Genomic DNA, 23,501 nt, shown 5'->3' on the forward strand with positions numbered 1-23,501 from the left:
CTGTTCCAGTATCAACCATCTCGGGCTTTAGGATTGGCCAGAGATTGGTGCCACTGCTGGGTGGTGCCTGGCTGGCACCAGTCTATGACAGGGCCTTCTCAGTAGCAGTCTCCCACTGATGAAATCCCTCCCTGGGTGTAATTTTAAAACATTCCTGTTCACCCAGGCACCTGGGTCTGAAGATAACTGCTTCTGATAATTTTGAAAGATTCGTCTTGGAAATATTAGTTGTGAGGTTTGTGGTCCCCCGCTGATGAAATGCCTTCTCTGGTCAGGTGTATCTGCCCCCTCATTATCAGTGTTTAGATGGAATTTTACAATATTTAAAAATATTTCTCTTCACCCAGGCATTTTTGGCCCAGATATGTTGTTTCCAGCAACTTAGAAATGATTAGTTGTGAGGATTTTTTTGTAATAAACGTATTATATTGTTTATATTGTTTTGCTGTTTGCTGCTCTGGTTCTATGGGAGGTAGGGCAGGACAAAAATTTTAAATTTAAAAAATCATAATCATTATCAAGTTTCTTTTGACTCCTTTCTTTGAGTAGCATCTTCTTTAACATAAGAACATAGGAAGCTGCCTTATACTAATTCAGACAATTGCTCCATCTCAGGAGTTTTTCCCAGCCCTACCTGGAGACACCAGGATTGAAACTGGAATCTTGTGCATTTGGTCTACCACTGAGCTATGGACCTTCTCTTATTTCCTCAGTTCAAGCTTCTGTGTCCACTTAACTTTTCTTCAAGCTCCCCTTTCTTAGTCCATTGCGTTCCTTCTTCAGCTTCTGTGACTCTCAGCTCCTTGGCTTCCCTACCTCTTTTTTCCAACCTTAGCCATCATCTGAATGAAGCTGTAATCCCATCCAAACCAACAACTTTTCTTCCTTCATAGAAGCTGGACTGCAAATTGCTTTGTTCCCTGAGCAACTGAACATTCTGAGACACCATATTAGCTCAACCAATCTGTGCCAGGGCCACAGTGCAGTTCAGTGTAAATGCTTTTTGCAGTATTTCCAATATGTGCAAAATTTTGTTTCGGCTTCAGTTGTGAATAGGAAACATGGGGGTTTTTTTGGTAATGTATGTGCAAGTTAGGGTTGCCAGGGCTCTGGTTTTTGCCCAGAGACTCCGGATTTTGGGGTCCTCTGGATGAGTCACCTTAATCTCCAGACTTTCAGCTTTCATTTTAAAAAGTTAAGTTTCTAGGTGGTCTGGTTCAAGAGATGTACACCAAAATGTCAGCCCGCTCGCAACTTCTCTTCAATGAGCTGTAGCTAGCTGCTCTAACCCTGCTCTTTGAGGCTTGTAGCGAATAAATGAAGGTTGTGATTGACAAGGGATTTCTTAACTCCAGGCAGTACCTAGACCCCATTGCAAGTTCAGAAAACTGTTGTTTTTTCCGTTTATCTAAAAATCTCATAAATTGAGCAAGTATATAGCTTTCAGTCTTTCAGTCAAACAAGTTTAAATTTTTCTGGGCTGTTGAAGAGGGAAATGCTTTGAAAACCTTCCCAATATGAAACTTTAATCACTCACTTTTCTGGGAGTAAAGCTGCAATGCTAATCCCACATACCTGGAGAAAAACCCTTTGAATTTAATAGACTTTTCAGTAGATATGGTTAGGATTGTGTTGTAAATTAATGGGACTTTTGAGTGAACATAGCAAAGAACTGTGTTTGTGTTGTAAATGTTTCTCTCCTCCTCCAATCCTATTTTTAAAGCAATTAGGCAGAGCTTACTTAGGTATCACTGCTTTTATTATGTAGCAAACCAATACTGATTTTATTTATTTTTAAAATGTTCTGCAATGACCAACTGGTTTTGACAATAAACTATTATATGGGGTGAATGTATTTTTACATCTCCAGTGTGTGTGTGTATGTATGAAGTCTTTCCAACAACCCTGTGAGGTAGGGTTGCTGACTGGAAATCCAGGCTACTCACAATAAGAAATAAATCTATTTAAAATCCAATAAAAACAAATATAAAGAGTTGCAAAACAGCTTAATGTGGCATGATTCTGAATTTTGGACTGGGTGAGTGAAGTTCCTTATCACTTGAGGTTGCAGTTCTGTGCACGTTTCCCTATTTGAGTAAGACCCCATTGAATACAATGGGACTTGCTTCTGAGTAAACAAATATAGGATTGCACTATAAATATCTTTACAGGTTGTATAAATAATAAACATCTTTGACAGTCACGCTTACATAAATATTTCTTCATACTATGTTCCAATAAGTATCTGATTTCACACTATGGTTGTACATGATTATTTCCTCTACATTTTAAGTGTGCCTTCTTCCTTGGGGTGGTCATGGTTCCCCTCTGTTGTTTTCATCCTGGGGGGCAGATTAGGCTGATGGTGAGTAGCCCATGGTCATCTGGTAAACTGTATAGCTCATTTCTCGTTTAAATAATTAATTAAAACGATTTACATGCAGGCAAAGTTTATGAAGTAGATCCACACAATATGTTTAAAGCACATCCAACCCACATTTAAAGTGCATGACATCCCCATAAGAATCCTGGGAAGTGTTGTTTCTGCCTCACAGTTATAGTTCCCACCATCCTTAACAGACTATAGTTCCCATGATTGTGTAGCATGCTTCATGTGCTTCAAATGTGTGTTGAATGTGCTTTAAATGAATGGTGTGGATCTGCCCTAGGTATGATGTGCATTCATTAATGAATTGAAAAGAACAATTTTAAAAGATACTTTTTTAAACGGGGTTGTAGCTCAGTGGTAGGGCATACATTTTGCATGCAAAGGTCCAACATTCAATTTCTGGAAAAGACAATTGCCTGGAATCATGAAGAGCCAATGCTAGTTGATGTCATCAGTACTGAGCTAGATGGTAGGTGCTGCCACACTAAAGGACTGATTTCTTACAAGAGCAGAACAAGTACTATGTGGAACCCGTAACATGAAAAGCACTCCTTGAACTTGGCATGGTAGCAAATCAGCAACCAGTGCAGATGTCAAAGCAGAGGTATTATGTGCTGTTAAGGTCTCACTTATATCAGCAATTGTGCCACAGCATTCTGCACTAACTGCAGCCCTGGGTCATGTTGTGCTGCATGGGGATTTCTGTGACCTTGGCTAACTCACTGCCAGGATTTTTTTAGTTTTGGTTTTTGGTTAGGAATCATGACTGGTTTTGGGATACTGAGTTTTCTGCCTTACTCATAGGAATCTTGTTGTGGGTGGTATGGTATTGCATTTAGGAAATCATCACTGTCTTTTGCTTTTCTGTTTGCATTTCATTGACCGTTAACCTCACTCCCTTACATCCATAGAAGCAACAACAGTGGTTCCATGTGGTCAGCTCAACCCCCTTAAACCTACTGATGATGCACCTTATTGGTTGCATGACAGTTTCTTTCTTGCCCAATAGTGGTAAAAGAGAATCCACATAATGGGAAGTGTGGCTTCAATTGTTGTTGTTCCCAAGCTGCTGCCTGTGAAGGTAGACCAAACTGCATGTGCTTTCTCTCTGTCAATTATTACTCACTGGAATTGGGTTGGCAGTCAAAGTGAGTTGATAGCAGCCCACAGGGTAGACAGAAAAGGGTAGAGAATCTTCTTACTCTTACTCATTTCTCAAACCCCTTTCTGAAGTGAAGGGTGAAATCTATAAAGAAGTTTGGAGCAGCCATGTTAAAAGGTAGGGGCAGGGCATTCCAAGCAAGGTGTTTCCAACTCTACTTGGATATGGATATCTTTGCAGAGGATCCCTACTCAAGGTTTACTAACAGCACAATCCAAACTATATCTACTCAGAAGTAAGTCCTATTGAGTTCTACAGAGCTTAGTTCCTTAGTGTGTTTAGAATTGCAGCCTTCAGGGGCATCCATCTTTACTCCTGAGTGCTCCCATCTAACATCTCCACAACACTAGGCTACTTTCTTCCTACAATGGCCTTCTGGTTACAGGCCTGGCCTGAGGGCACTTAAACCCTTCTTACCAGAATCAAGTAGGCTAGATTAAACGTTGTCTACCCAGGCTCCTTCTTTTAGCTAAGATTTCTATCTTAATTTCCAATAAGAGAAATGATTTTTTTACTTATATGCTCCAAGCAACTATGGTTGGTGCTTAATATATCATGCTTAATGACATCACTTGGGCCCACCCCTGTGACATCACTTGGGCCTACCCCTGAAATCTCAGGACTTGGAATACTTCTGATCTCGCAACCCTAATGCAAGTATTTTATTTTGTTAGGTACTTGCATATACCTAGGCCCTAAAATCAGTGAGGACTAGGGTTGCCAGGTCCTGGCAACCAAGAGGTCTTCTATATCTTTAAAAGTTGTGCAGGGGGAAGGGAGGTTTTTCCCATTACAGAGTTGCAAGAACACCTGCACTTAGCTGACTTTCTCTTCTCCTAAAGACACAGGATCAGTCTCAGGCCAATAACCTAGCAACCCTATTAGGGACACACACATATCACATATGGGTTCTTGAGTGGTGATACAGGGTCAGTGTGTGTGCATATATATTCATTTTACAGTGATGGCACATTAGTTACTGTCTGTATATCTATCTAAACTTCTGTTCATGGTTTATAAGTATGTGTGCTCTTGTGTTAGGAATTTATTGACATTGATGTGAAGGGGGGCAGTTGTCCCATCTTGGTGTTGTACATGATCAGGTAGCAATTTTGTCCCTGGAGAATCCTCTCCCTGCTGCAATACAAGTGAGAGAAGTCACCACAGAGGAAGCTCAGGTTGACTTCATACAGCCATGAATTCTGCTTGTTCTTTTTTGGATGGAGTAAATATGGGGAAAGGGACCCTTCAGTTTCTGTGCAAAAAATAGGGGAATATTTGCAAAGTATTTGGAAAGATGCCACATATGGCTAGTTGGTTGCATATAGCACATGCCCACCCAACTTGCCTCCAGAGCTTGTGGACTCTAATATTAGACTCCCAACTTCCTATACTGCCTGCTTTTCCTTTAAAACTGGGTTTCTAGCCCTCATTGAAATTATTATGTTAAAGCAGGGATGGGAAACGTGTGGCCCTTCCCATGTTGTTGGCCTACTGCTCCTGTGATCACTGACCATTGTCGATGCTGGCTGGGGCTAATGGGAGTTGGAATTCAGCAACATCTTGGTTTGTTTTAAGCTGTTTTTAATGTATTTTATATTACTGTGACCGGCCCTGGGACCTACTGGGGAAGGGCAAGTAAATTTTATCACGATTATGATAATCTGAGGGCCACAGGTTCCCCATCACTGTGCTAAAGGATCAGATACAAGGAAGCAAGATTTTTGTATGCCTAATTCATTATGGATTTTTAGTTGTAGAGCTGCACAGTTTTCTTTTTATTTTTTTGACAAAAAATGCTATCAATAAGATTTCTGTTTCTGGGAGGTATTGGTAGATGTGTCCTAAAAGATTACTCTAATAATTTGTTAGGATTTCTAAATCAAAATTTTTCACAGACAACTCTGTGACACTTAAAAGTATGAATTTCAAAGTAAGGGTGCCTACTTGTAGATTATATGGATGCTGCAGTAAAATATCACATGGAAATGGTACAGAAATGGCACTAACAACATCATACCTGTGGTCCTTCAGATCATGACTTAACTTCTGCTGTAACCCCAGCAGTAGATTTATAGGCATGCGTAGTATGTGCAGAAGTAGGGTACCCTGTGTAGCTGAGACCCCCCCAAAAGGAACCAAATACATTCTTAGGCCAGCTCCTGCATCTCAGTTGCAGACTTCTTGTGTCTGACATAACCCATGTGCAGGTCATGAATGTTGCAGTGCTATTCTCAGTTGCCCCTATTATTGTTGTTGTTGTTGTTGTTGTTGTTATATCCCACCCTTCCTCCCAGAAGGAGCCGAGGGTGGCAAACAAAAACACTAAAACCTCTTTAAAACCTCTTAAAAACAAAATAAATATTCAAAGCATCTTAAAAAAAACAATTCCAACACAAATACAGACTGGGATAAGGTCTCTACTTCAAAGGCTTGTTGAAAGAGGAAGGTCTTCAATTAGGATTTACCAGGTCTCCAGTTTTTGGCTGGAGTCTCTGGTTTTTGGGGGTCCCCTCCAGTTCACCGGCTAGCACCCCTTAACCTCTGGATTCTCAGCTTAATTTTTTTTTAAAAATTAATTTTCTAGGTGGTCTGGTTCCTGAGATATACACCAAAACATCAACCCCCTCGCACGACTGTTAAATTATTTATTTTATTTATTTATTTAATTACACTTTTTAACCGCCCTATAGCAACAAGCTCTCAGGGCGGTGTACAACAAGATAAAACCACATTAAAATACGAACAAGTGTGGATTACAGTATACAACCATAAAAACATATTTAAAAACAAAATTAGAATACAAATTAAAATAAAAATTACAATTACAGTTTAAGTTTAAAATTAAAAGTAAAAATTAAGCTTAAAATGCCTGGGCAAAGAGGTAGGTTTTTACAGATTTTTATAACAGCTCCTAGCATCAGCCCAATCCAGTGGCCATGCTGGCTGGGGCTGATGGGAGTTGTAGTTTTAAAAAGTAACTTTTCCAAGCTCTGGCTCTAACCCCGCCCTTTCAGGATTGTAGCCAATAAATGAAGCCAGGGTTGTGACTTGTTGATCCAGGCATGCCTAGGCTTAATTTCAACATCAGAAAATGGTGGCTTTGAGATTTTGCAGTTTGCATAAGTAATATGGCTTAAAGGTGTTTTTTTCTCTTGTGTGCAAGAGTCAAACCCTGGGCTATGAAATATGAAAGTATTTAATCCAATACTTGCTTTTCTGGGAGTAAAGCAGTGCTAATCCCATGTACCTGGAGTAAACCCCATTGAACTCCATTAGGACTTACTTTTTAGTAGACATGGTTAGGATTGTGCTGTAAATTAATGGGACTTAAACATAGCACAGACTTGTGTTTGTGTTGTAAATCTTTCTTTTCCCCTCCGATCCTATTTTTAAAGCAATTAGGCAGGGTTTACCTAGGTATCACAGTTTTTATTATGTAGGAAGCTAATATTGATTTTAAAAAAATGTTCCTCAATGACCAACTGGTTTGACAATAAACTATTATATGGGGTGTATTTTTACATCCGCAAGTGTGCGTGTGTGTATATGGAGCCTTTCCAACAACCCCGTGAGGTAGGGTTGGTGATTGGAAACCAAGGCAGCTCACAATAAGAAATAAATCCCTTTAAAAACCAATAACCATAAAACAAGTATAAAAAGTTGCAAAACAGCTTAAAGTGGCATGATTCCAAATTTTGGGTTGGGTGAATGAAGTTTATTTATTTATTTCTATTTATTTATTATTTGATTTATATCCCGCCCTTCCTCCCAGTAGGAGCCTAGGGCGGCAAACAAAAGCACTAAAAGCACTTTAAAAATAATAAAAATATATTAAAACAAAACATCTTTGAAAACATTTTAAAAAGCTTTAAAAACATTTTTTTAAAGAAAAGGTTTAAAAACATTTTAAAAAGCAATTCCAACACAGGCACAGACTGGGATAAGGTCTCAACTTAAAAGGCTTGTTAAAAGAACAAGTTCCTTATCACTTGAGGGTACAGTTTTCCCTGGTTGAGTAAGCCCCATTGAATACATTGGGACTTGCTTCTGAGTAAACAAACATAGGATTACACTATAAATATCTTTACAGGTTGTGTAAATAATAAACATATTTGATAGTCATGCTTATATAAATATTTTGTTATACTGTCTCCCAATAAGTATCCGATTGCACACTATGGTTGTACAATACTTCCTCTACATTCTAAGTATGCTTTGGGGTGGTCATGGTTCTCCATTGTTTTCATCCTGAGGGGCTGATAGGCTGAGAGATGGTGAGTAGCCCATGGTCACCCACTAAAGTTTATAGCTCATTTCCATTTTTAAAAATTAATTAAAACATTTACATGCAGGCAAAATTTATTAAGTGGATTCACACAATACGTTTAAAGCACATCCAACTCGCATTTAAAGCGCACGACTTCCCCTAAAGAATCCTGAGAAGTGTCATTTCCTGCTCACAGTTATAGTTCTCACCACTCTTAACAAACTGCAGTTCCCATGATTCTGTGGTGGGATTCATGTGCTTCAAATGGGTGTTGAATGTGCTTTAAATGAATGGTGTGGATCTGCCCTAGGTATGATGTGCATTCAAGAGTGAATTGAAAAGAACAATTTAAAAAGATACTTCTTACTCTTACTCATTTCTCAGACGAAGTGAAGGGTCAAATCTGTAAAGATGTTTGGAGCAGCCACGTTAAAAGATAAGGGCAGGGCATTGCCAACCTTGCTTGGAGATGGATATCTTTGCAGAGGATCCCTAGTCAAGGTTTACCAACAGCACAATCTAAACTATATCTACTCAGAAGTCAGTCCTGTTGAGTTCTATTGGGCTTAATCCCTTAGTAAGTGTGTTTAGAATTGTAGCCTTCAGGAGCATCCATCTTTACTCCTCAATGCTCCCATCTAACATCTCCACAACACTAGGCTCTTTTGTCCCTACAGTGGCCTTCTAGTGACTGGCCTGGCCTGAAGGCACTTAAACCCTTCTTGCTGAAAGCAAGTAGGCTAGATTAAATGTTCCCTACCCAGGCTCCATCTTTTAGCTAAGATTTTTATTTTACTTTCCAATCATGCTTAATGACATCACTCGGGCCCGCCCAGTGACATCACTAGGGCCTGCCCCATGACATCACTAGAACCCACCTCCATGACATCACTCGGGCCCGCCCCTCAAATTTCAGGTTTTGAGATGCTTCTGACCTGGCAACCCTATCTTTAATAGGTGCCAAAAAGAAAACAGAAATGAATGGAAATGAATATTCTGACATTCCTTTTTAATCCTTCCTTGCCTGTAACAGGTTTAAGGGCAAAAAGATCACAGTTGAGCTACTCCTTAATAATGAATCGGTTTGACATGTAATGGGGCAGTGGGGGGGGCTTTTACAGTGTTGATTCTAATCTGAATTTGTAAATACATGTACAGAATTGATGGCTGTTAAGTTATTAAGGACAAAAAGGGAGGTCATCTTGTGTATGATGTACCCCTGCATGCAGGGTTCTTTCTCCTATGCCGTTTTGGAGCCATTTTGAATTGTTTTGATCCAGGGCCTCCTGTGAGGTGTGGCTTCCCGTTATGCTTGCTAATATGTTTCGCAAGATAATTAATGTTTGGATATCCTTCCACCACCATCTCCCTATGCTCTGATAATTGGTTTCTGGCCTCTTATGCTGTGAGTGGATGGTGAGCCCATCAAGGGCTTTGAAGATCTCAAGCAGCAGATTGATATATCAGATGGTTTTATGACAGTGCCATGCAGGGTTGAGTGGTGGGTGTGAGTGAGTGAGTGAGAAAGGCTGTCCCTGCATTTTCCATCTCATTAGGATGTTTGTGTGTGTATAGATAAATACTTAGGTGGGGAAACATAACCATAAACTGAACAGTATCTGAAAAAGTTTTGAGCAAATCTCATGCAATCTTGTTTTGACAGCCATTAAGGCCTGATGCTCAGGCTGTAAACACACTAGTCCCAGATCAAAGCATTTCCATTAGCCACTCCTGGAGGGGGAACAGTTTGATTTGCCAATGAGTTGTGAAATCCCTTTGGGGTTAAATTTTTTAAAAAGCACACACTCCAGCTGATCCCACAAGGGGTGGGGTTTGACTAGTATTGTTTGCCTCTGCTTTTTAGAGAGAGGTGGAGACGCACTGGAACCGTCAGAATAGTGTGTGTGTTTCTACCCTCCGGTAACTGCAACTGCATCCTTATGGTCGTTAAGTGCTTGTTCAATAGTTTTTGTTAAGCACTCTTGTCTTCTTTGGCAAGATCAATATACTGTTATGTTCAAGTGTGGAGAACCTGTGATCCTTAGGATGTTGTTGCTCTACAGTTCCCGTCATCCCTGATCATTGTCTATGCTGGCTGGGGCTGATGGGAGCTAGAGTCCCAACAACATGGTAATGGGGGGGAGCCAAGAAGAGCGCTGCAAATCTGTTTTTGTTTTGTGGCTTTTATGCAGCAGTGAGTTACACACACCTAGGATTCTGCTTGCATGCATTCTTACCACCTTTGCACGCTCTCTGATTTTGCTTCCTCTTTGACCTCCTAGGGGAAATATAGCAAAAGGAAGAATCGCTTCAAACGCTCCGATGGCAGCACCTCCTCTGACACAACTTCAAACAGTTTCGTCAGGCAGGTAAGCTCAAGCAGAAGGAGGGAGTGGGCATCGAGCTCAAAGGGTGACGGGAAAACTGAAGTTTATAAGTGATGTCTGTCACATGCTATTAACCACTTATTAGTTCAGGGTATTTGAAGGAACAGTGCACATTAATTTCAATGTGTCCTGCTGTGAATTTGAGGCTGTCTCCCTCTAGCGAGCAGCATTTTTACTGCACGTTTGCTGTTTCACCTGCAAATGCACAACTCAAGGAACAGGAACTGAATGGGGAGTTTGGAGAGAGCATTCAGGATTATGGGGAGGGAATGGGGAGATGGTTTCCCAAGTTCATGCCCTAATAATCCCTCTCCCTAACTAGCAGCCTCCATGCTCTGCCTCTCCTTCCCCTTGTTCCCCTTCTCCCTTCTTCTCTTTGCCTTTCTGTTCTTCATCTGTTGCCAAAAGGTCCTGTGAAAAAGCTAATACTGCTTGTGGACGTGTGCAAAATGTTGTGCAAGTTTTAAAATTACATCATTTGAAAACAGTTATTCTAATCGTCTAGTTTAAAAACCCCGATATAGGACAAAGAATTTTTCTTTCTCTATTGGCATTGTATTGGCACCTTATTCCCCTCAAAATGTTTTACATGCCTTGTTGCCCACTGTGTTTCCAAACCCACATCTTTTTCCATGTGCAGTTAGACAGGAAGAGCTATACCAAAGAATGAAAATTGTGCTCTGTAACATGAAGACCATCTAAGCACAATACTGTGTTTTAAATTTCTGTAACCCACCCTGGGACCTAATGGTGACGGAAATAAAAATAATATCCACTGGGACTCCTTATCATAAAGGACTCCGAGAACAAAGCAGCAGCTGGTTACTTAGGCAGGCTGCAATCTTATGCCCACTTACTTAGGAGTAACTCCCACTGAACTCCATGTGAATTACTTCTGAGTAAAGCTGTGTAGGAGTGCTCTATTAGAAAGCTAAAGCTGCAGCATCTGGAGGATCTGTATACTTACAAAATCAAGGCAGCAAAGAGAGCAATTTGAGTAGAGGTGATGAGAAAGAGACCATTGGCTAAGATCCTGGGACTCAGTCCATGCCTTCTATACAGTATATTAAAGAAGGGGATGGTACTGATATCTGATGGTTCCTTGTGCCCCTTCCCCCACATAGGAAAAATATCATAAGAGCAGCTTGAGATGAAAGACAGACCATTTCCTTTTATCCTCCAGCTTGGCTGCTAAGTTGGCTGTTGAGGTTTTAACTCATCACTCTTAACAGTATTGTGTTTCACAGCTAATCATGTTTAGGCGAGGGGGTTATTAGCAGGATGTAAACCCATCTGAGAGTCTAAGGTTCTGTTCCTTCCAGCTATTGCTGTAGGATGTGCAGTGTTTTTCCCAGTTGGCTTATTAACCCCAGATTTGACAACTGGGCCAAAGGAACCAGGAACTCCACCTCCCCAACCCACTCCTTGCTTTGGTTATAATGCCCCCACTTTTCAGCCACGTTGTCAGTTTCTTGGCTCAGCAAATTAAAAACAAATAGAACCTCTTTGTCCACCATGTAGAGGGGAAGCAGTGAGGTTGCCATAGCAATTCCCCATCTGGTTGAGTATCTGGAACTGAGTGTTAAAGAAGGGAAGCACCTTGGTCCTCACAAAATAGGTTTGGTAAGGGGAATGTAAAGCAAATGAGAAGTATATTTGCCCCTAATGGGGCCCATCCTGTGGTTCAAAAGTTGCATCAGAACAGAATCCATAGTCTTTTTCACAAAAAGCAATAGGCATCTGAGGGATGAGAAAGAGAGAGAGAGGTGTATTTCTATCCCTTCTCCAAATGAAATCCCTATCTACACTAGAAAGAGGCAACCTTTATCTCAGTTGATCTATAGTTGCTGTCTGGCAACCTTATTTGTACCATGGTTGTAATGTAGTGGTGTCCCAGGAGCTCATACAGCTGTTTGTACTCTGCATCACCATGTGTGTGTGTGTGTGTGTGTGTGTGTGTGTGTGTGTGTGTGTGTGTGTGCACGTACGCAGAAAATTCAAATTCTGCATACATTGTGACTAATGCTAGTATTTAAAAATTGTCCCACTTAAGCAAATTTGCATATTTTGTAATGCATAATTTATTCTGCCTTGAAGATTAATGTTTTTTAAAAAATTGCGCCCTTTTGGTTGAATGGAGGGAGAGAGTGGAGACAGATGGACTTCAGGGGTAGGAACTGGGTAGAAGGCAGAAGCTACATTTCCTTTGTAACCGATCCCATCCCAAAGGCTTTGGGGAGGTAGCAATCTGTTACAATTGGAAAACATTTCCAATTATTAAAAACAACCCTCCTGTCACCTTATTTGAGACCTGAATTCTGTCATGTCAGAAAACACTCAGGCAACAGTTTTGGTGAGTCTCCAGAGGTCATCCCTCAGCCTTTTGACAGGTCACCATCCCCTGCTCATGTTTCTTTAACTTTTCACCACAGCTGTAAGGACTAGAAATCTGACTTAAATTTTTGTGTAAAAAAAACCAAGTATACACAGTGGGGTGTTTAGTAATTTAGAGACATTTCCTTACAAGAAACATTGGGATGAGAGTTTAGAGATGATCCCTGAAGAATGGGGTGAGAGTGTGGAGGCTGGCTGACTGAAGGAGCCTGAGGGGAAAATGCGGTGTTGTTGTAACTACAGTACTACATAATAAAACTACCTTGTTAACATTGGCTCTTTATATCGAACCCAAACATATTACATGATGTCGGAAGTGGAGGCTACAAGGCTTCTTAAGCAGTGTGTAGCTTTCTTTTGCTGTGGGACAGCTGAGTGCTGTAGGAAAGAAGGACCCCACACAGAGGCCTGAGGCCTGGTCTAAATTTAACAGCAGAACCACTACCCTCCTCAGCACAAAGGTCATTATGGAACTTTTACAACCTCCATCAAGCCTGAAAATGTCTGGGAATATTGCAGAAAACTGGAGAAAATTCAAGCAAAGATTTGAACTCTATCTGGCAGCCACTGGGGTTGAAGGCAAACCTGATATAGTAAAAGAATCAATACTGTTACGTGTGGTGGGGGAGGAAGCATTGGAGATTTACAATAACTTCCAGTTTGCAGAGAGAGAAAACATGACATTCAGTGCAGTAATGGCAAAATTTGAGGAGTATTGTATACCCAGAAAGAATGAAATATTTGAAAGGCATAGATTCTTTATATGCATGCAGAAAATGGATGAAAGTATAGAGCAATATGCTACAGAGCTAAAAATCCTTAGCAAGACCTGTGCTTTTGGGACCCTAACAGACTGCCTGATGATGATTTGCTTTGTAAATTAATTTGATATGTTTTTTATTGTACCTTGTGTATTCTATTGTAACCCGCTTTGAGATCTTTTAGATAGTAAGCGGTCTAAAAATGAAAATAATAAATAAATAAATAAATAAATGACAGACAGGATTATTTGTGGCATAAGGGAGAATGCAATAAGGGAAAGGCTGTTGCATGAAGAAGATCTCACACTAAAAATATCTACAGCGGCAGAGATAGTGGGAGCCCAAGCAAAAACTGAGGCCAGCTGAAGAGACTGTCTGTGTACTAAGCAAGCAGCAACAGGGAAAGCAGAAGCCAGATCAGAGTGCAGCAGCCATGTAACAAAGCTCATGGGAAACGAAACAGGCTTGAGTCAAGCTTGCAGAAACTGTGGCAGGCAGCTGGGTCAGAAACTGTGCTGCATTTGGGAAGGTCTGTTGCAACTGTGGCAAGCACAACCACTTCGCAAAATGTTGCAGGTCACAAGCACTGAAATCCCAAGTGCATGCTAGTGAGCAGATGCAGGAGCAGCATTTTTTTGTGGATGTAGTGGAATCGGATAAAAGGGGAAGGACTAGAATCAGCCAGGGGAAGCACAAGGAACAATGGTGTCCTTTAAGATCGATACAGGTGCTCAGGTTAATGTGTTGCCTGAAGAGGATTATGAAAGACTCCAGGTCAGGCCAAAAATACATCCAACAAGTATTAAACTAACTGGGTGCTCTGGAGTGACGATACCGGTAAGGGAACACTATACTGCCAGCATCAGATACAAAGATCATGTGTACACAACCTGGCATTTATTATAGTTTCTAAACAGATGGCTCCATCTCTGGGTTTGGGAGCATGTGAGAAGCTTCATCTGATTAAATTGGTACTGGCCATGCAAACCAATGGGAAACAGGAATATGAGACATTGATTTTGAGTTATCATGATATTTTTGAAGAACTTGGCTGTTTACCAGGTGAACATACAATCCAAATAAATAAATCAGTTTCCCCAGTGATCCATCCATGCAGAAAAGTGCCTTTGTCACTTCATGACAAACTCAGAGAGGACCTATTAAGGATGGAGGCTTTACAGGTCGTTGAGAAGATTGAGGAATCCACAGAATGGGTGAGCTCTCTAGCTATGGTAGAGAAACCTAATGGCAAGTTATGTGTGTGTCTTGATCCCAGAAGCCTTAACAAAGGTATAAAGAGGAAGCATTTCAAATTTCTCACTAGGGAGGAAATCATGGCACAAATGCTTGCTTTTTCAGTAAACTTGATGCCTCCTCTGGCTTTTGGCAGTTAAAACTCATAGTGGACAGTTCTAAGCTCTGCACATTCAATATCCCCTTGGGAGGTATCGCTTTCTGCAGCGCGGATTTGATGTGGCTTCAGCACCCGAAGTGTACCATAGAACCATACACACGATATACAAGCACATTGATGGAGTTAACACCTCAGTGGATTATATCATTGTGTATATCAAAGCTGAATATGATCTGCGGCTTCGGAAGGTCTTAGATGCAACAAGAGCAGCAAATCTGAAATTAAATAAAGAAAAATGTGTATTTGGGGTCATTGAACTGACATTTTTGGGAGATGTGATCTTTACAGAGGGAGTAAAAAGCCATGGTCCCAATCCAAGAAAGATGTGCAAAGATTCCTAGGGATGGTTAATTACCTTGGGAAATTTATACCGAATTTGTCATCTAAAGCAACATCCCTCTGGGCACTTCCTGAACACAAACACAAGTGGTACTGGGATGCACCACAGGAGGAAGCATGGACCATCTTGAAAAAGGAACTTAGCAGACCTGCTGTGTTAAAGTTCTATGATCCTGGTAAGTCACTCAAGATTTCTTCAGATGCCTCACAGTCTGGGCTGGGTGCAGTGATTGTGCAGAACCATGGCGGTAACTGGCAACCAGTGGCATATGCATCTAAAGCATTGACTGAGGCAGAAACCAGGTATGCACAGATTGAAAAAGAGCTTGCCAAAGATTCCAATTTATCTGTGGACAAAAAGTGCACGTAGAAACTGACCATAAACCTCTGATAGCATTGTTTGAAAAGCCATTAAATTATTGTACTTTGAGAATCCAAAGGATGATGCTCAAATTACAAAAATATGACTTGATAGTGTCCTATACATCAGGCAAATTAAACCTTCATTGTACCCAGAGCATATTTCAGATATGCAGGTGCAGGCATATGAAGACCTGATAGTACAGTCATTTCCAATAGCTGATAGAAAATAACAGCAAATTTTAGCAGAAACAGAGAACGATGATGCCATATGCCTCCTGAAAAACATGAAGGTTGGTCACAGGACCGCAGCAGCTCTGATCCAAGCCTATGGGAGAACCGGAATTGCAGGCATGACCTCTCAGTGATAGATGGGCTGATTTTCAAAGGCCAGCAAGGTAGTGACTTCAAGGACATTCTGGCATGAAAAGCTCAAAAAGATGCATGAAGGTCATCTTGGAATTGAAAAATGTAAGAAAAGAGCACAGGAGGTAATGTATTAGCCACGGATCAATCAGGATATTACTAACTCAGTAGCAAACTGTTTCACTTGTTTAAAGTTCCAACCATCCCAGCAGGTGGAACCTCTACATCTGCACCATATTCCACAGAGAGCATATGAGAAAGTAGGCACTGATCTCTTTATTAGGAATTCAGGAGCATACGTGATAGTTACTGATTATTACTTCCTGTATCCAGAGATCTGTGGTACAAGCAGTGCATCGGTAATAGCCATCCTGAAGTGTTTGCAAGGCATGGAATCCCATGTGACCGTGTTAGTGATAATGCACCTCAGTTTTCCAGTTCAGAGTTTAAGCAGTTTTCAAAGGACTGGTACTTCCATCACAGTACATCCAGTCCCCGTTACCCTCAATCCAGTGGCCTTGTGGAAAAGTCCATCCAAACAGTTAAAAACCTAATGAAAAAGGCAGCTGATAGTAGAGGAGATTTATATAAGGCATTATTGGCTTACCACAGTACACCATTGGACTATGGCTGGTCTCCAGCACAGTTACTCATGGGAAGAAGGATACACTCTACACTACCCATAACTGAAGAATTATTTATGGAGGAACATATATTGGAGAACGTTTAGATACAAACAGTAAGCAAAATATATTCTTTTAGAAAACTATAAGGTTTATAATTTTATAAAGGAGCAGCAGGCCAGAGAAGTGATCCTTTCCTTGGTACTGACATCTCTGCCTGTTACACACATGTATCCATGGTAACTGGTATGCATGGTATGCTAGGTACAGCCTGGCTTGATAAGATAAGGGGAACAGAGCGCTGGTACTGAACATCTCTGTACTCTCCAAGGCCTGAGAAGGATTAGCACTGGAATGCATTAGCTTAGAGTGGAAATGTGCTGGTATGAGAAGTGCTGAACATTACCTGATTGGCTAGAAAATTATGTAGACAATGTATGTAATGCTTATGTGTAGTTTCCTGATTGGGAAATGCTAATATGTGCCTTGTCTTGGAATTAATAAAAACCCAGGTGAACAATGCCATGTTGCAGCTCTCCGCACACTCAGAGGGAGACTGACCATGTGTACGCTCATCACCAATAAAGGCCTATCTTTGCTGCAAGCTTGTGTCTTCAATTTCCTTAAGGACCCCTGGTCCAACAGACCACAAAATTCCCCGTCACATAACCATATAGAAGTTTGGAAAAAATAAAAAAGCTCTGAAGCAAAAGCAAAAACAGTATTTTGAGAAAAGAGCAAAGGAGCTCCCTGGACTGAAACCAGGTGACAAAGTGTGCTTGAGAAATTACAGCTCCAGTCTCTGGGACCAGAGGGGCACAGTCCAACAGCAAGTGCACCCACAATCATATTTAGTTCAGACAGCTCAAGGAGAGACTTTTTGACGTAATCTTCAGGATCTCCGAGCACTCCCAAAGAATGATCCAGATGCTCCAGCTGTTGGAAATGGGACAGACTCTACATCAACACCTCTTGTATGTTCACAGGGGCAGAAAGAAAAACAAGTTGTTCCCCAAAATGACATTATGGAAGATAAGGTGAAGGAATATGAGATGCCTCAGTTGTCAGAAAGGAAGGTGAAAGCTCCACAGAGACTTATAGACACTTGCTGAGAAGCCTGGGATAAAGCAGGGAAGTGAGTGGTAAATACTCACTCTAGAGTAGGGTTGCCAGGCTCAGGGCCTGAGACTGATCCTATATCTTTAGGAGAAATAAATAAATAAATAAATAAATAATAAAATTTTATTTCTAGGCCGCCTATCTGGCCGAATTAACGGCCACTCTAGGCGGCGTACATAGACTAAAATATAACATAGAGTAAAATATAACATATAATACAAAACAACAATAAGTATACTCAATCCAAACCTACCCCCATCATACAAAAATTTAAATTAAATTAGACAGAGGTCTCGAATGCCTGCCTAAAAAACCATGTTTTCAGTTCTCGGCGGAAGCCTGTCAGGGAGGGGGCATGGCGGAGATCATAAGGCAGAGAGTTCCAGAGGGCGGGGGCCACAATTGAAAATGCCCTCTCTCTGGTCTGCACCAGCTTAGCTGTTTTGAATGGTGGGACCGAGAGAAGGTCTTGGGAGGCTGATCTCGTTTGGCGGCCTATCTGGTGATGCTGAAGGTGTTCCTTTAGATAAATTGGACCAAAACCGTGTAGGGCTTTAAAGGTTAAAACCAACACCTTGAATTGGGCCCGGTAAACAACTGGTAGCCAGTGCAGATCTTTAAGTACTGGAGTGATATGGTCTCGGCGGCGGCTGTTCTTGATTAGACGTGCCGCCGCGTTCTGTACCAGCTGTAATTTCCGGACCGTCTTCAAGGGTAGCCCCACGTAGAGCGCATTACAATAGTCTAAGCAAGAGGAGACCAGGGCATGTACCACCCGTGGGAGCAGATGGACAGGGAGGTAGGGTCGCAGCCTTTGTATCAAATGTAATTGATACCAAGCTGCCCGGCTCACCGCCACGACCTGAGCCTCCATGGACAGCTGGGAATCAAGAACAACACCGAAGCTGCGAACCTGGTCCTTCAGGGGCAATCTTACCCCATTCAACACCAGGTCAAAATCACCCAACTTCCTCCTATCTCCCACAAGCAGTACCTCGGTCTTGTCGGGGTTCAGCTTCAGCCTGTTTCCTCCCATCCATTCACTTACGACCTCCAGGCACTTGGAAATGGTAACCACAGCCATCTCTGGTGAGGACTTAAATGAGAGATAGAGCTGAGTGTCATCCACATATTGGTGGCACTGCAGCCCAAATCTCCTGATGATGCCCCCCAGCGGCTTTATATAGATGTTGAATAGCATGGGAGAGAGGATAGAACCCTGTGGCACACCACAATTGAGAGGCCAAGGGTCTGAAGCCTCATCTCCCAATGCCACCCGCTGGTGCCTATCAGAGAGATAGGAATGGAACCACTGTAAAACAGTGCCTCCTATTCCCATTCCCCTCAGGCGATCCAGGAAGATACCGTGGTCAACGGTATCAAAAGCTGCTGAGAGGTCCAGGAGGACAAGGAATGTGTGTTCACCTCTGTCCAACGCCCTCCTCAAATCATCCACCAGAGCGACCAAGGCTGTTTCAGTTCTATGTCCAGTCCTGAAGCCCGACTGGAATGGATCCAAATAATCCGTTTCATTCAAGTGTGTCTGTAACTGAGTAGCCACCACTCGCTCGATCACCTTGCCCAAGAATGGTAAATTGGGTGAAAGTTGTTCAACTCTTGGGGATCCAAGGAGGACTTTTTCAGAATGGGCTTTATTATTGCCTCCTTGAGGGCTAATGGCATTGCACCCTCTTCCAAGGAAGAGAAAGTCAGCCAAGTGCAGGTGTTCTTGCAACACCGTAATGAGAAAAACTATAAGGTGGCATTCTCCCTTCCCCCTGCACAACTTTTAAAGATACAAAAGACCTCTTGGTTGCCAGGCCCAGCCTCCAAGAGGTCTTCTGTATCTTTAAAAGTTGTGCAGGGGGAAGGGAGAATTCTACCTTGTGGTTTTTCTCATTACATTGTTGCAAGAACACCTGCACTTGGCTGACTTTCTTTTCTAAAGATACAGGATCAGTCTCAGGCCCTGAGCCTGGCAACCCTACTCCAGAGTGATGTGCTAGTAACCTCTTCTCTACAGAATTTAGTTCTTGTTTGTTGGTGTTTGTTACTTTTGTTGAGGAAAGGGGAGATGTAGTGGTTATAGTAATTTAGAGACATTTCCTTACAAGAAACATTGGGATGGGAGTTTAGAGATGATCCCTGAAGAATGGGATGTGTGTTGTTGTTGTTGTAACTGCTAAGTAATAAAACTACCTTGTTAACATTTTGCTCTATATATGGAATATATGAAACATATTACAGGGTGTAGCTGATGAAAGCTGATGCTACAGTTCATTTCAAAGTAAAAGCACAATCCTAACCATGTCTAATAAGTAAATCCTATTGAATTCAGTGGGGCTTACTCCCAGGTAAGTGGAGTTAGGATTGCAACCCACGTCTTATTGGTTTCTCTGGAACTCATCCTGAAACACATTCATGTTGAAATAGAAGCATGAATTTGCCACTGTGGAGCCGGGATTTGGTTTGCCCATTGCATGATACTGAGGTTCTATTTCAAAAAATTAATGCCTAAAAAACTGGCAAATCAAGTAGCCAGGGTGAGTAGACATAGAGGTAAATAATTTATGAAGGTCCTGTTGCTTCAGTTTGATCATTACTAGCTTGTGTCTTGTGTGGTCCAACATTCTGGCCCTTTATAAATTGTCCTTCCATCCCAGGCCTGTGGTTTACTTCCCCCCCCCCACTCCAAATGTGTGAATAGAAAGAATAGGGAAATCGAAGGAGAGCTGGAGGGATCTGTGACCTGGACTTGCGTTGCCATAGTAATGAGGTAGGAGGCAGTTGCTATGGAGGAGACTCCTTGAGCAGGCCTCCAGCAGAGAGCACCAGAACACTTAAAGGGCCAGCATGCTGTGCATTACCTCTATCCCCAGTAGAGGCGCTTTGTGGCTGTAAGCCCTGCTACAGGGACTGGAAAGGGAAGGAGGAACAAATCAGGGCAAAAAGTTATTTTTGAACCTCAGCAAGGAGGCAGTTTGAGAGGGTGATTTGAACAAGGGGAAAGGCAGAGTCTCATACTGGCTTGAAGGGAATTATAGACACGGGGTTTCAAACAACATGGGGCTCTACATGTCCACTCTCTCCACATGCCTTTCCCCTCCTTCCACCTGGAACTGATTTTCCCATCCTTGCCCAAGAGAGGGCAGTGTATGAACTCTCATAGCCATAGCCAAGAAGAAGACATTGAATCCCAAATTGGCAACCCACAGCCCAAATCATGAACAGGAGGAAAAAGTTGCCTCCCCCCCCATATTTCCCAGCCTTCTAATATCTTGTCCCTCACAGACTAGGAAAAGTGGTTGGGAGAATGTGATGTAGAGACAGAATCTGTGCACAGACCATGCATTTAATGCACATCTCCCCCCAACATTCCTGGGAACTGTAGTTTACCCACCACAGAGCTACAATTCCCAGGACCTTTAACAAATTACAAATTAACAAAACTTCCCAGGCTTTGGGGAGGTATATTTTAAATATATGGTGTGTACGCAGCCAGGGTGTTATCTACTAGCAAGAGAGTTGGTGTGATCTGCCCATTGCATAACAGTGTAGAATGTGGAGTTTAGATGTGAGAAACTCCACTTTCACTTGTCCTTCATATTTAATTTTAATTTTTTAATCCACTTTCACTCAGCCTTTCATTTGTCCTTCATTTTTAATTTATTTTTTTTACTAATTATTTATGTTTTTATTATTTTGTTTTTGTGATATACCTGTCACTTTTCAGTAAAAGCTTACACAGCGGCATTCAGTTAAGGAAGCTATGAGGCTCCTATTCTCTTTGTTGGAAAATCTGGATGCAAACGTAATTAGGGTTGCCAGGTTCGGGGCCTGAGACTGATCCTGTATCTTTAGGAGAAGAGAAAGTCAGCCAAGTGCAGGTGTTCTTGCAACACTAATGGGAAAAACCACATGGTGGAATTCCCCCTTCACAACTTTTAAAGATATAGAAAACCTGTTGGAGGCCGGACCTGGCAACCAAGAGGTCTTCTGTATCTTTAAAATTTGTGCAGGAGGAAAGAAGAATTCCACCTTGTGGTTTTTCCCATTACAGTGTTGCAAGAACACCTGCACTTGGCTGACTTTCTCTTCTCCTAAAGATACAGGATCAGTCTCAGGCCCTGAGCCTGGCAACCCTAAACATAATATATACATTTGAAAGTGATAAAACACTACATACGTAGACCTTTATGGAAGGCCGAGGAACCAGGGCTTTTAGATACTCTAGATTCAGAGCATTACCTTGATGTTGGAGGAGTCTTTATGACAGGGGAAAGAGGTGCAGAAGATGTGGCTAGGAAAGGCTTGCTCACTTTTTAGTATTAAAACAAAGCCCCAGCAAGGTTATTGAATCCAGGCAGAAATATAAGGCTGCCAGAGAAGAAATTGGCCTTGAATTGGGAAACAAACAAGTGCTTCTCCATGTCAGATTAAAGCTGTTACATATGCTATTTATGTGTCTGTGGAATTCCATGTAAAATCTAGTTCTTGCAGAATTTTATAAACTGGATTATCTCAGGTTTCCTTGTTTCGCACAAATTTATGGCCCTCATGGCTACTGAAGGATGTTTGAAACTCTGTAGGTAGTTACCATGTTCAAGAGTACTACAAAGGTGGCAGAAGGGCTTACATCCAGAAAGAAAATCCTAGCTGTGCTTAGGTTAGCAAATGGGGATCTTAACTGGCCTATGCATGATAAATGGAATCTCTCTCTCTCTCTCTCTCTCTCTCTCTCTCTCTCTCACAGACACACACACACACACACACACACACACAGAGAGAGAGAGAGAGAGAGAGAATCTCCCTGCAACACAGTATTTTCCACACACAGCAGGTCAGTGTGCACGAACATGATTGTTCATGCAGATTGTATGTGTTGGATCAAGACACATTTATGACTATAGCATATAGCTTTACCCTACAGAGCTGTTCAGGAATGGCCCAACTGTGGAGGCAAAGTAGACAAGAAGTTGGATTGCCAAAATTCCAGGGCCTTCTACTTTGCTATGCCAATGGCTGCATTCAGATGTTGCTATAAACTGTGGTTTATCATATTGGGAACAAGCTTGAGCCTTGTGTTTGTGTGCTGCTAGTTCTTCCTCTCCTTCTCTGGTGCAGCCACTAGGAAGAGATCAGAAGCTTTCACTTTAATGTTTTATTAACTGCAGTTTAGTGTTGTGTCCAAACTCTAAACTGTAGCTAACCTTAACTATGAGTAGTTTCAACAAGTCAGTTTCATAACCCATGGTTTGAAGTTGGCTTGTTTGTTGGGTTTGGATGAAACATAAAGCTGCACAATGGAAATGAAAACTTCTAAATGCCTCCTCGTGGCTGTGTCAGAGTAGGGGAGTATACGAGCTGAAGGCTCACCTAGGCTCAATCAAGATTTATCACAAGGATGAGGAACCTGCCGCTCTCCAAGATGTTGGGAATCCAGCTCCCATCAGCCCCAGCTAGCACAGCCAATGGTTGAGGATAGTGGTAGTTATAGTCCAACAAAATCTGGAGGGCCACAGGTTCATCACCCCTGGTTTATTGTGGCATCCAAACCTTGCCAATGTCTTTAAGAGGAACCTTCTGCCTGTACTTCTGGAGAAGGTGCAGAGACACAGTTTTTAAGCTCATTAGCTGGATCCATTCCAGAGGACAAGAGCAAGAGTCTTCTGCTCACTTGTTAGCCACCCAGAACACAGATACAGTTGTGAAGGGGAGAGTGTAAACAGTGACAGGCATTATGAATGAAAATGGATATTTTCTCAACCGGCTCTTGATCATTTAGTGTGCTATTTGTAGCTGCTATCATACAGTTAATTCTGATTTGTGGGGCGAGGGAATATTAATTCTGTACCCACAACCTTGGGCCATCCCAGGAGCTAAATGTCTGTCCTACATGATCCCCAGCCATACTGCC

The 23,501-nt window shown here is 41.8% G+C and overlaps 2 protein-coding genes across 2 annotated transcripts in view; one reads left to right on the forward strand and one right to left on the reverse strand.

The window, feature by feature from the left end:
* Positions 1–23,501, reverse strand: part of RPL19 (ribosomal protein L19) — a 140,571-nt gene that overhangs the window by 25,012 nt on the left and 92,058 nt on the right. The gene's annotated exons all lie outside the window — the stretch shown is intronic.
* Positions 1–23,501, forward strand: part of CACNB1 (calcium voltage-gated channel auxiliary subunit beta 1) — a 64,773-nt gene that overhangs the window by 5,279 nt on the left and 35,993 nt on the right. The window contains exon 2 of the mRNA XM_061589898.1: positions 10,104–10,190. Coding sequence (XP_061445882.1) covers positions 10,104–10,190 — 87 coding nt within the window. The remainder of the gene's footprint in view (positions 1–10,103; positions 10,191–23,501) is intronic.

The sequence above is a fragment of the Rhineura floridana genome, chromosome 11 (assembly GCF_030035675.1).
Source record: "Rhineura floridana isolate rRhiFlo1 chromosome 11, rRhiFlo1.hap2, whole genome shotgun sequence".
Classification (NCBI taxonomy): domain Eukaryota; kingdom Metazoa; phylum Chordata; class Lepidosauria; order Squamata; family Rhineuridae; genus Rhineura; species Rhineura floridana.